This window comes from Oreochromis niloticus, linkage group LG5 (assembly GCF_001858045.2).
Source record: "Oreochromis niloticus isolate F11D_XX linkage group LG5, O_niloticus_UMD_NMBU, whole genome shotgun sequence".
Taxonomy (NCBI): domain Eukaryota; kingdom Metazoa; phylum Chordata; class Actinopteri; order Cichliformes; family Cichlidae; genus Oreochromis; species Oreochromis niloticus.
The window spans coordinates 8,139,209-8,153,650 of NC_031970.2; the positions used below are offsets into that span (position 1 = coordinate 8,139,209).

The window sequence follows — 14,442 nt, forward strand, 5'->3', positions numbered from 1 at the left end:
TTGTGTATCTCCAAAAGAAAAAAAAGAAGAAAGGAAGAAAAAAAAAGCCGAAGCAGTCACGTGACCACATGCCGTAGTTCAAGATGGAGACTCAGCGATGTGGTGGAGGTAGCTGTTTACAATAATCACAACATGGCAAATACGACGACCTGCGGGACGTTTTAACGTTTACAGCGAGAGTTGTTACCCGACCTAAGATGTGCGTATGCCAGCTTCAGACCACGATGTTGTAAAGTTGCTTGTAAACAAAGACCACCTGAAGAATATTCAAGATTTAAAAAAAAAAGGCAAGCAGAGGAGAAAACAGTCAATGATCTTCATCTCAAATTCGATGTGAGAGAGGAGATCGATATGGCTCTGAGAGAGTTAAAAGTCTGCCTCTTGGGGGTGAGTAAGCATTGATATTTTTCAATCTGATTGTACATATGCACACTTTAACTGGAGCATTAATGGAGCTGTCCTACTCTACTTCCACATAACACATACCTATACTTCTCTAATGGACCGTGGTGAAAATTTCTGATATAGTGAGTGGCAATACAACCTCAAAATAAATAAATAGATCTGCGCCAGTGACAGCACTCATGCTTATCTACATTGAATTGCACTCAGCAGCTGCACAAGGCATCAATCACTTGATCAACGTCCCATTCAAATTGTATTATCCACTGCTGGAGGAACATCCTCACATCTTCTCTTCTCTGTCATCCACTTACAGGATTACATCAGCGTTGACAATATTAATCAAGCTATTAGTGTCACTATTAGTCACTATTACTCAAATTAGAAAATAGTCAGCCTGCTGCTATTTTAAGAATAGATCAGGTAAATCTCAATCATTAGTGTCAATGTAAATTTAATATCTTTAAGTTCTGATCTCTTTTGGACAAAAACAAGACATTTGGCGTCGTCACATTGGCCTCTAGGAAACTATGTGTACATTCATACACTAAAGTTGTGATAACCTGCAAAATCTCACTATTAGCCCCTACAGTGGCTCTATTTTGATAGCAGGAAGACTTTGCTGGTTTGTATTTAGCGACATCCTTTGCATGGTGTGGTCACCTCTACCCTGCCATGAAACATTTCTACACTGACGGTAGTTTCTAACAGGAAACAGTGCTGTCGTCCATAGGCCATGAGGGCTCTCTGAATGGAATGACCAGCATGAAAACAATGTCTGCTATGACACTGACAGTCATCTTTCATATCACATTTTGTGCTGACTTGTCAGACAGGCCTTCCAACACCATCACTGAACAGCTTACATAAAAGTGGCGTGTGCACCTTTAGTAGAGTTTCCGTGACTCAAATTCGTGGTGCGGTGAAGCTGCTCTGCTGCTTTATTTGGCAGCTTACCAAAACATTTTATGATGATGCTTTTTGTCCCTTCATTTCAACACACATCTGTAACTATGTTAGACAGCATTACTTGTCATTCCTGCAGCATTTCTTTACAAATCAGGCTCATTTACTTAATGCATATTTAAATTGGAAAAAAAAGACACACAACAAAACAGGATGATTAGCCATTCATTTTCTGTAGATCTACTAATAAGATTAAGATAGCATAGAGACAATAAGTCAGTTCATTAACTAGCAGACTGGAAAAGAATTGTGACAACCCTGATTATGCATCATTTTGGTCATCTTTAAGATAATTAAATTAGTTAAAACAAGATATGTTACTGAATAAATGGTTAACTGATGGACCACACAAACAAAACATCCATGTCTAGACTGCTATAGCAGCAGCATAAACCACCATTGTCTGTGGGAGCATCTCGTGATAACGCTTAGGTCAGACTTGTCCTCTTCTTTTTCTCCTAATGTAAACAATGTAAACCCTTTTTCCTCTTCCATAAGTAATTTACAGATTTATACCAGCAGTGCCAGGAAGGAAAAGGATCCCATAAAAATGTTTTAATGTCCAGGCATATTGCCAAAGATTGTTCTCATATTCTTCAAGTACCATGTTTAGTAAGCATGATCTTTATTTTGTCTCTGCAGGATACTGGAGTTGGAAAGTCGAGTATTGTTTGGAGATTTGTGGAGGACAGCTTTGACCCAAACATTAATCCAACTATTGGGTATGTTCTGCTGCCTTCCACTTCCACAGAAGTTTTATTTTTTCCATCTCTCTCATTTGTTGTAGTTTTACAGGTCGTTATAATGCCCATTAGAGTTATCAATTAACCACTGGCAAAAAAATGGGCATGAAAATCACTTCTTAAATAACTTGTTTGCTCCAGATTTCAAAATATCTGGACTTTCTTGTGTTCTTTGTCTGTGGCTAAACTAAGTAACTTTGGTGTTTCAGCCTTTTTCGTCCAACAAATTTTTAACGAATTATGAACAATATTTGCTTTCTGACATTTTCAAACAAGGAACTAAGAAAACAGCTTTACAACTGAACTGTGCAGTTTTGACATTTAGCCTTTCATAGGATGAATAAATGAGTTTTTGTATATAATAACATTGTACAAAATAAAGTCAATTTTTTCTTGCTTGAACTCAAGTAACATAAACATCTTTAAAACTCAAGTTTGATATGTGGTGGCAGGAATTTTTAGTATTTTTTTAAACGTTTTTGTCAGCATGCTTTTTAAGAAGAGAAGAAATAATAAATACTAGATACAAACAGCTGCTCCACACACTTATTTTTGGCACTTTGAAATATCTGATGATTATTGGCAGAGGGGTTGTTATTAAATTTTGTTTTTGAAATCTCCAGTTTTGCAATTGAGACCAAATGTTAGTTTTGCTGTCAGACTTAAAGAATCCAATTCTGAGCTGGCTCAGATTGATGTGATGTAAATCAGCTTTTTATTGCTAGAATACAGTTTAATGTTAAACAGAAAAAAAAATCTGCAATTGTTTATTTTAAATCTGCAGTGTGTCATGTTTCTCTTCACCAGTGCATCCTTCATGACCAAAACAGTGCAATACCAAAATGAGCTGCACAAATTCCTGATCTGGGACACGGCAGGACAGGAGCGGGTTAGTATTATCTGCTGAGGTATTAACCGTAACAGTTTCAGTGAATAGTTTTTACTATACCATCAACCTGTTTGTAGTATTGAACAGTCTACTTATCCCCACCGTGTTCTTTGAAAGGATGTGAAAGAATTGCCTACACGTACATGCATCATTCCTTAACCCAACCATAAGAAAACTGAATACTGCAGTTAGTCATAACTTCTGATAGGGGGCAATATTTACCTTACTATAGGCAGAGTTCTGCCAGTTCACTTATAATCAACTTCTTTTAGCACTCTTGTTCTAAGAGTTCCTTTTCCAAATTTTAATTTAGTGAGTGAAGTCACATAAAAAAGATACATTTTTTCCTTTTGTCGCCTTTGATCTCTCTCCCTTCCTCCTTTCTCCTTCTCGTCATTGTGTTAGTTTTTTGGAGACAAACAAAAAAGGGAACCAGTGGCATTGTTTTATGTTATTTTATGCTTTCACACTTCTCCAAAGTGTTGTTTGTCAGCAGTTTATATGCCGATGCAGCTCTTCTTATCTGATCTGCTCTGCTGTTTGTTTGTAAATATACATTATGAAATATTTTGCCACCCATGCAATGGTCAGAACTCGAATCACACTTTGCGAATGATATGTGATATAGGAGACAAGGTGTATTTTGGTGTTTTCATTTAAGCCAGTGAAATCGACACCAGTTGTCAGGCACTTGTAGCATAAGGAACTGCTTTCGCTTGACTCACGCTATAGCCAACCTTTCTCTGCATTAGATATCCACGCCACTTCCCTTTTTATGCTCACAGCCTTCTCCTTTTCTCATGCGTAAGTCTTTTCTATTGTATTGTGGTACCCCTGGTGCTGCATTCTCTGGAGAGGTGAGATAAGATGCTGCTTGTGTTTTATTCCCCCTTCCCCCGGGAGGCTTCTGTTTTTTTTTGTGGACTTCAGGGACATTCAGGAAGCCAATTTAAGATCAGACAAGAGGATAAAACTCAAGCTTTCTGAGCTCACTGGCATGCGCTGCTGCTGTATCTTATCTTTGAGCCAGTGCCACTCTACGTCATCATGTCCTCTTTTTTTTTTCTCCTTTGCTTTCATCTGTGCAACATTTTATTTAATTTTCTTCTGGGTTGTTTTTTTTCCTCGCATTTTTGTTCACTTTTTCATGCCCATGTGGCCTCTCGGTCTTCCAAGTGCCTCACATCTGCGACTGAAAAAGTAGCAACATTCCTTTGGTAGGTTTCGCATGTGTCTGCGTGTTTTTTTTCCCTACAAGACTGTTGTGGTATTTGGAGGCTTTTCATGGCTTGTTTTCTAACCTCCATGGAGCTTTGGCCTATTGAAATCTGTGGAGTTGAGAAAGAGGAACACAAAGCCAGCCAATGCATGTGAAAGGAGAGACTAGGGCAGAAAGGAAAGCTCAGTGATTTCCACAAGCAAAACCCATATCTCAAGACCAGATGAGGCCTTACGAGCACATCTGAGCCCAGCTGTCAACAGCCCATCCAGGCCTCCCCCTGGAGGACTGCTCCTTCTTACAGAAAACAAGCAAAAGGGAGCATACGTCCTACCGGAATAGGAGGGTGCCTTTCATTACACACCCAGCTTGTGGTTTCTGCAATTAATCAGTACTCACTGGGCATCACTGGGGCTGTTTTCTGCGCTGCTGTGTGGCCAATCGTCTGGCCTCACTATGATTGCTCTTTGGGTTAAAACACAGATAGACCACACAGGACTGGCGGTGGTGCAGCACAGCACTAGCCAGTGAAACAGACAGCACTCTCCTCAGTGCCTCTGCCAAATATCCCAGGCTGGATTCCTGTTGGTGGACGGGGCCAGTAACAACTATAATTATGTGGAATGTGTGCTTTCCTGAGGTAACGGTGTCACTCCAAGATGGATAGTTTATTCCATCGTATTGTAAAGGAAAATAGAATTGGCGGGAAGGCAGGGTCATTCCAAGTGAAGGTCTTTCTGAGACATGAGCTGTTTCTTTTAAAATAAATATCATTAGTTAATACATGACACATGGTTTTATTGGCCTGTCAAAAGCCTCAGTGCAGAATTTACTGCAAGAAGGCATGAAGAGATTCTCCCTTTGTGATTTTTCAAATCTTTAAGTGTGCTTTTGGTCAATTTTTTGCTCAAAAGCAGAACAAAAAATATTTAAACCCCTAATTAAGATAAGACAAGATACCTTTATTAGTCCCACGAGTGGGAAATTTCATGTTAAGGCTGCCGACCTATTGCACGCAATGGCGGCGCCATCTTATCTCTATTTCTTAACAATTTTTATATAATTATTAATAGTCTGTATGTGTTTCAGCAGGCAAGGCAACTCAGCAATAAACATTTGGGCTCTAAGTTATTTACAGTAAAGTATACATTAACAAAACAGTAAAATACATACACTATGCGGCTCTTGTACTCAAGAATAAACAGTAATACTATGGTCTGAAGCTACACCATTAAATCATAGTTAGGAATTTCTGTTTGTTAGGCAAAAAAAGTCAAAGAAAACAGTCTTTTTTTCTAGCCCCGAATCAACTGCAGCTGCAGGCAAAAGCTTGATCTCTGTCATTTCTAATATAGAGAAGCTTGGGAAGTACTTTAAAATTGTAGCATAAATGTAGCTGCTTTGATTAGTGGAAATGAAGGTAAATCACTCACAAAATCTGCCGCCTGTTTGCAGAGCTCAGTGCTCTCTCTTTTGACTGGTGTATCAGCTGCATTTAACCTCATTTGTTCCCTTCACATGTGGTTGAAGGTGTTTTTAAATATTATGACAGATCCCATTGTTGAAGTTAGTCCTTACTGTGCACAGAGAAGTATTTTACCAACAAAATACCAAATCCTGGCAAACCCCCAGCCTCCCAGGCAGCTATGGATTTAGAAATTTTTGCACATGCTGCTTTGATTACGCGGAGCTTTCTGACGTATTGGGCTAAGATCACATGTATAGTGTTCCATAAATATCCAAACTCTAACAGCTTTTGACACTTTCTGCTCATCTTTCTCTTGATAGCTTTCACATGTGTGAGGCAGTGGTAGAAAGACTTGCCATGTGCTCATTTTGAATAAAGCCTCCTGGATTATAGGCTCAGAATCCCAGGCCTTTATTTTGTAAAATAGTACATCTTCTGTCCCTTTTGCCTATTTTTATACTCTCTGTTGAGTTTGATACAGTTAGCATAATTGAGTTTAAAGAAAGACGTGGCGATGTAATCTTCATAGGTCTGTGCTTATATAATGGACTATCCTAAGCCTGTGAAAAACATTGTTGAATGTCTGTGTGGTGCAGCTATACTGAAATTGTATATTTGGATCTCTTTTCATATCCAAAATTTTAAAACTAGGAGGAAGTGAGTGTCTTCAGAGATGGGTTGGGATTGTTCATTGAATAGACTCATTTTAATTTTTGTTTTTATGCTGTTTTTGTTTAGTTTCACATAATTTCAAAGCTAAAGTCAGACTCTCTGATGTTGCAATAAAATCAAGTTTAATAGGAGATTAAGCTTCTTGACAGACGGTCTTGACTGATATAGGATGTTAGTCATCGTTGGCTTGTTTTTTACTTGGCTGTTCTTTGTCTCCTGATAGTTTCGTGCTCTGGCGCCCATGTACTACAGAGGTTCAGCAGCGGCAATCATTGTATATGACATCACAAAAGAGGTGATTTTCACTTTTCCTCAGATACTAATCATTTCATGAGTGTTTAATTCACGTGTACTGAAAGAATTGTTTAATATTTTAGCAAATACAATGTCTTTGCCATTAATGACATACGCATTGAGAGGACTCTCATCTGAATCCTCTAGCTTCACTTAGCTTACTGTGAAGATTAGAAACAGGACTGTCCAAAGAAAATCTCCTCCTACCACCATCTCTAGATTTCACTGGTAAACATGTCATAAATTGTTTGCCTCATATTGGTAAAGAAATTCTAGCCAGGTGTTTTTCACCTTTTGAGAAAGCTAGGTTAACTCTTTAGCTTCAGGCATCTGATTAGGATGCCTCCTGGAAACAAGTTTTGGACATGTCCAACTGGGAGAAGCAGATCATGCAGAAGAGTTTATTTCTCCCAGCTGGCTTGGGAACACCTTGGCGTGCCACTCAGAAGAGCTAGAGGAGGTGGCCAGGGAGAACCAGGTCTGGGCATCTCTGCTTGGACTGTTGTCCCTGTAACCCAGACCCCAATAAGCAGCAGAAAATGGGTGGGTGGATGGATGCATGGACAGGCTTTCCCCCCCATTTCTAGTCCTTATGCTAAGGCAAGATAAGTTGTACTTTATTTATCCAGACTTGGGATATTCCTGTTACCACAACTAAAATTGAGTTAAACACAACAAACCTATAACAAGTAGCTTAAGTTAAAAAGATTGGCATATTAAATAAAATACAATAAGACCAAAAATATGAAAAAACAGCCAAATTAATCCATCCAGCCATCCATTGTCTTAACCCTTTATTTGATTCAAGGTCAGTGAGAGGGTGGAGTTGGGGGAGAGACAGGGTACACCTCGGATAGGTCACCAGTCAATCGTAGGTTTAACATAGCGTAACAGACAGCCATTTACATTCCCATTCACACCTACTGCCAGTTTTGAATAACTGTTTAACCTGTGGGAAGAAGGCAGAGTACCCACAGAGAACCCACATAGGCATAGGGAGTACAAGCAGAAGGGCCACAGTCAGTCTGCCTGTGAGGTGACAGTGACTGCTCCACCATGCCATCCCAAGTGAAAATAAATAAGTAATTTATCCATACCTATACCATAACTGGTTTTGATGATCTCGTTTAACTCTCTTGACTTCCAGCCTGTTCCTTAAACTTCCACAGTAGATACTGTGTGCTTGTCTCAGTATTGTTTTGTTTAATATCACACCTTACTTACCTGTGCCATCAGGACTCCTTCCAAACACTGAAGAACTGGGTGAAAGAGCTCCGCCAACATGGCCCTCCTAATATAGTTGTTGCAATCGCTGGGAACAAATGTGACCTGTCAGATGCCAGGTAAACCTCAGCTGTGCTGTGAACACTTCTCGTATTCACTGTGATTATGAGCCCTCATTTAACATCAGTAGAGAATTTTGTTTGGTAGAGTAGAAAAATATTGTGCAGAGGATGTGTCGTGACCTTTTCTGTCAGAATAATATTTAACGTTTGCCTCAGAAATGCCATAAAGCCTGTTCTGTACTGTAAATATAGGCATATGTGTATTAAACTCTCATTTGTCTTGACATTTTTATCATTATGGGAATTTAAAATGTAGATTACTGGGTTCAACGTTCTAGTTATTTTTAGTGGATTTAATAAGCTCTAATGGTATTTATCCTTTCCTATGTTGTTGGTGGGTTTTTTTGGCTCAGACTTATCCATGAAATTGCGAAATCTTCCCCATAACGTCTGTAGAAAAACATTTGATGGTTATCAGGTCAGGCATGAAATCCGAGAAACTGTGTACAAATTGTAACATAATATTTCTGACACATCTCCCGCATCTCCAGGGAAGTGCCAGAGAAGGATGCCAAGGACTATGCCGACTCTATCCATGCCATCTTTGTAGAAACCAGCGCCAAGAATGCCATTAACATCAACGAGGTGTTTGTAGAGATAAGTGAGTGTGTTTCTTGTATATTTGGTGCTGCTGGCCCGAACATCCACAGGATCTTGCGATGATAAATCAAGCAATGAATAGCATTAAAAAAATACTGTCTATTAGAGACATAATTTTGTAATGTTTTGTTGTTGTTTTATGTGTGGGAGTTGGAAGTAAAGCAGAATCCACTTAATCATAACACCTTGAGACTTAAAAAACACTGAGGAGACAAGTGGAGAGAGGAGCAGTTGATCCAGTTCTGCCAAAGTAACAGAAGAACTAGAGCTTTACTGAACAAAAACACAATGTACGCTGTATATAATGTACATATTTCTCTGATATTTTCACCACAATCTTACTACGAATACTTTAGAGCCATGGGTAGTACTTTGTAAATACACTGTACACTCAAAATTAAAGTGATTATAGTTTGCCTGAAGATTCTTTTGAGCAGTTATACTACTTGCTAAATTAACAAGCTTACAACTCTACGGGATACTTGTGGTATGTTTAATGAAACTCTGGTCGGTCAAGATTAGTCAGTATAAAGTGAGAAATCTCAGAACATAAAGAAATTAAGGAGTATTTATTTAAAAAAAACCCAATTAGTAACATGCAACATGAACACAACTACTCTGCAGTAGCTTTCGGCTTCTTTTTAAAAGATGCTTTAAAAGAAACTGATGTTTAGTCTAAACTCTACTTAAAGTCTTATATCAGGAGTTTCACATTTAATAATACACAACGCAGTATTTTGTACTGCTGTCACCATCTACAATGAACACTACCATATCTCGCAGTGCAGTCAAACTTTAGCTTCACTAAACAGGGAGAAGTAGACGCTGTAGATATGTCTCAGTTCCATACTGCATACAAGATGGACCCAGACCGTTATTAAGGCTACTCCTATTAAAACCTATTTAAAACTAAAAATTTAACCATTAAATCTATTTTGGGGTTTAGGAATGCAAGCAAATAACTGTAATTTGACAGCCTAATCAGTGGTACTTACGAGTTTTACTATTTTTCCTGCATTTTTGTTAACGAGAAAATTTGAACAGTCATGGATAACAAGAATTAAACTGTAGCATTAAAAAATATCAATTAATGAATTTGCACAAAATGGTGAATTAACCATTACAGAAATGTAAAATATGATTTTGGGTAATTACCAGTACTGTTAATTTTTGGGTGGTAGTTGAATAAATTTGTTAAACAGTAATTCATGCAAAGCTACCTTAATAGTCCAAGAAAAAGAAAACAAGTAGCTGGAAATGAACACAACAGGTTCCCTTAAACATTACATAGAAAATCACCAGAGTAGTGTCCAAAATGTTCACTGTATATTCCTCTATGTAGAACTTCTGTGGAAGTGTTAGTGAAGAAGTGAATGAGTGCATTAACCTGGGACACAACTACAGTTTTATTATAAATGCCGTGTGATGTTACACTAAACAAATCTGTAAATTTGAAATAAATAAAATATTGTTTAAGAGTAAAAAATAAAAGTGAACAACCTGAAATAGAAAAAGGTAAGCTGATATCTTTATGTGTGTGTCTTCTCTAAGGTAAGCGCATCCCTGTTGTAGACGAAGCTGGAGGATCTTCAGCAAGAGGTTTCAAATTGGGTCGTCAGGCCTCAGAGTCTCGCAGGACGTGCTGCTGATGACGCTGGTGAATGTCTTCCTTCCCCTCCGACGTGACCTGTGATACAAGCTTTGCCCGTTTTCTTTTTTCTGGCCTGCTTCAGCTTAAAGCCACGGCAAACCCTCAAACACCCTGCACCACAGACACCCGAGTGGGCCAGTGACACTCGGAAAGTTGTAGCAAATATATTTTCATGACAGTCAACAACAGCAAGTCATCGTGTTTTGTTTGAAAACTCCTAGCTGGAGAAAATCAGTTCTCAGGTTTACTGAGAATTGACAAACAGTGATGCCAGTGACATGCATACATGCAATTTTCTCTCTCTGGTGCATTATAACTCTAAAGTCCTCAGATTAACTGTACATCTACAGACTGATGGATGCATTCAGTCGTTTATAATTGTACATTTGTACAGATCTGCTATCTTTCAACCAAAAACATGAAATGAAGTGGTTAAATCTTGAAAACTTATTTTCATAGTACTTAAGTTATTGCCTTTTTTTGGGAGATCTCTCTCCAAGCATTCTGAAAGAACCAAAAGTGTGAATTCAATATTTTATATAAGATTTTGAAGGAAAAAAAATGATGTTAGTCATCCTAATAAAAAGCCTGGCTCTCCCTGTGATCCTTTCATCGCAGCGTCGGTCGTTTCCAGCCACAGTCCACTCCAAGAAGGATTGTGCACGCTTAATTTAAATTTTATTGTGTGATTGCTGCTTTAACCGAGGCAAAATACCAGAGGGATGTTTTGATGTAAACCACAATCACACAGTAAAAGAAGCAGAAATGAAAGATGTGTGGGAGCCTTCTTCCTTTACATTGGAGAAATAGTTCAGCTTTTTGGAAAATTGATATCGCTGTCATGTCTAAATGGTAAATATGTGGCTGGAGCCAGGAGAGAGTCAGGCTTGGTGTTTTTAACCGGCTGACTGCCAGTGGTTTATATGTGATGGACAGATTCCTGTCATTTGTCTAGCGCTCTGCCGGAAAACAAATAAGCATTTTCCCCAGAAAATTAGCTTTTCCTTTTGTTGTCAGCTTTGATCTTTTTCTCTCTGTGGCTTAGAAAGATGTTTTCACTGCCACTTGTTCCCAAGAATGACAACAAATTTCACCCTCTGTGATTAGAGGAACCTCATTATCAGACCCTCCCTGTGATGGTGCTGTAATCAGGACAAAATACTCACTCTTGATTATTATATGATAAGAGTTCCAGCTGCTCACATCTGTTCCCCATTTCCCCTTATAATCACTGAAGAAGTCTTTACAGCATCCTGTGTATGAAGTGCTTCATAATGCCCAAGGTACAGAGAATCCTGCCAGTCCCCCTTTTTTCTAATCCCATTGTAACGTTTCACTGGCAAACACGCCTGTCTTTACTCTTTTGCTGCTACTTTACAACACTTTAACAAGGGAGGTTGATTTTTGTGAGGACTTGCCAAATTCTTTAATTGTCCCATAAACATTTTTCATCTTTCCTTTTTTTTTTTTTTTTTTTTTTTTTTTTTTAACCTCACCACATAATCAGCCCCGGCTCACACATCCAATGTTGTTTTACTACTTGGCCTCTGATGAAAACAGCAAGAGCTGGAAACTAAACCTCGTCGAGAGGAAACTCATATTTTAGAGCTTAAATCTCCCGTTAGCAGAAGGTTATGGGTAGAGAATTAGACGTGGCGCTGTGTCGACATGCTGACCCCTTAATGAACCTTGGCCTGTATTTTGTTCTGAATTACACACTGTGTGCTTTGTTCCAGAATCTCTTTTCTGATTTTCCTTTTCTTTCAGCTTTTCTGCCTTATTCTTCTAAACCCCAGGCTCTCGATGCAAGGCTAAACTGAAATCTGGTACTGTATACCACGTATGTCCTTCGGATCCTGTTGGTTGTGGGGTCATATTGGGATATTTAGATGCCGTAATTCCTGCAGCTATCTTTATGTGGGTTATAGACTGTATATGAAAGATGACATCATCCATTCGTTTCTGGATTTCTCCATTTTAAATGCTCAACTTTGTCTGGCAGATAGTGGAGTGCTAAGTTAATGCTAGCTTGGTTGACCGGCTCCATTGAGAAAATACTTGAATTTTAATCACTAAAACTGACTCACAAACGGTTTAGCCAGACTAAGCACAGCAGGGGCCTTATTGTCTGTTTGATAATTCCAATAAAAGTTATTCTAAAAGACGTCAATACTGCAAACATAGTGGAGAGCTCCAATTTATTAACTCCTGTTAACAGAAGTGAAACTTGTGGTTGTGTCAGCACATCTGGGACGCTTCAAACCCCTAACTTTAGCAAAATCAGAATGAGTATAAGAGAAAAACACTCCCCCCCCCCCCCCCCCCCCTTCCAGTTGTTATGAAAGGGAAAGTTAGATATATAAACCACAAATATTTGTTAAACGTTTGAGGCCATTGACATGCTTGTGCCAAAGATGAAGGTAGACATTGACTCCTTTTTGGACTCAAGCAGCCACTAAAGAAACTGCAGGAAGAGATTTTGATTCATTGTCTTTAATGAAACTTGTTTCTCCCACTGAAAAAAACTTTTCGGGTTACTGTCTCAAAAGTTTCACTTATTTTCTCAGTTTCGAGTTATTTTCTCAGAGGTCTGAAATTTGGAGATAATAAGCTGAAATTTTAACTTATGGGTGGTAAATTTATTTTTGGTTTTTCAGTGCCCAGAAATGGCCAGAATCTCACTCAATCTATAAAAAGGTTGGCCTGAAATCTAAGTCTTGAGCCTATACTGACTAATTTGATCTTTATCTGAATCTCTTGAGCCATTTTATTCCCCAAACCTCTTTTCAAAATTTGAAAAAAAAAGATACAGATGTGAGCTTAATTTGTTTTTCTGTCCACACAAACAACCATCTGAAATGTTTCTGTTACTGATGAGTGATGCTGCATAATGTTCAGGAGTTGGGAGTTGAGTGCAATAGAATTAATTATGACACACTCTAAATGTGACCTAAAAACAAGGGAAATCAGTCCAGAGTGATCTTCGTGTAAAAATGCAGTCTTTGTTACTTTTTCTTTTATGTTGATTTAATTGCAGTTTTGCTCAGAAATACAGGCTGGTGACAAATTAAAAGACATAGTAAGGCATACCACATACCACCGAGACAGCTTCAAAGCAAGTTCCTATCACTTTCCATGATCTCATTAACTCTAATGGAGGCATGCAACACCTTTTATTGATGAAGATTAGTTTTAGGGTTAATGAATAATTGATTTTAAGATTTTTCACTTAATTTGTCACCCATCTGTAGTCGACCGGAGGGGCAGTGTGACTGGGTCAAACCTTGAAAGCTAGAGGAGAAAATGTAAACTTTTAATTGGCTCTGCTATCTGTGATAATTCACCCAGCACTACATTAAACCTACATTAACTCGAGCCAATACTTACCACAGTGTTACCGATTTTTATTCAAAAGGGAAATCACTCTGTTACATTAAAAGCTGCACTTTGACTTTTTTGTATTAATTGGCTCATATTACTAACATTCTGCCTGTAGTGTGTTATCTCTGTGAAGTCACTCGATGAAATAATTCTGTAAACCCCCAGACTTCTTAATATCCCTTGATGTTGCTTTAGGTTTTGACTGTGTGTTCGATTCTTATTGCCAAATAATGTCAAAGCCATGTTACCACAACCCGCATACGTAACCTCTTTTTGTTTTTAAATTTCTGATTTAAGTTAAGTGCTAATCACATGACTGCTTAGAATGTTTAAGGTTTGATTATTAATTATGCCACACATTATTTTCCCCCATTTGGAAACACGAGGCATGAATAGAAGTTGTGTGCCTGTAGTTTTGCATTGGAAAAATATCGATAGTCTTGGGCTGGCCCTAGGAATATGCTTAATCTATATTATGTATCTTTTACAGTGTACATATGTACCATCAAATTGCACACAAATCAATAACTCTATTCGAAGCCGGATGTGTGAAGAAAATATACCTGTACACCATTTGCAGTAAAATCATCAGCAGTGTAGTTACCATATTTAGCTTTTTGCTATGTTTCATACTGATTGTAACATATCCCTGAAAACACTTGTTTGCAGTGTAATTCCAAATGTGTGAAAAGGGAATTGTCATTTGTTTACTAATAAAAGATTTCCAAAAATAAGTGCATGACTGTGGACCTGCAGCCTGTAGGAAGCGTTCTTTCTTCAGTGTGTCTGGCCTATTAGAGATGTGTGCATT

The 14,442-nt window shown here is 38.3% G+C and overlaps 1 protein-coding gene across 1 annotated transcript; it reads left to right on the forward strand.

Moving 5' to 3' along the window:
- Nucleotides 1-49: 49 nt before the first annotated feature.
- On the forward strand, nucleotides 50-14,365 carry rab22a (RAB22A, member RAS oncogene family). Its single transcript, XM_003456097.4, has 7 exons — nucleotides 50-387; nucleotides 2,011-2,090; nucleotides 2,919-3,000; nucleotides 6,583-6,654; nucleotides 7,890-7,996; nucleotides 8,491-8,600; nucleotides 10,151-14,365. The coding sequence occupies exons 1-7, from the start codon at nucleotides 352-354 to the stop codon at nucleotides 10,246-10,248; spliced, it is 585 nt and encodes a 194-aa protein (XP_003456145.1). The 5' UTR covers nucleotides 50-351; the 3' UTR covers nucleotides 10,249-14,365.
- The last annotated feature ends 77 nt before the right edge of the window (nucleotides 14,366-14,442 follow it).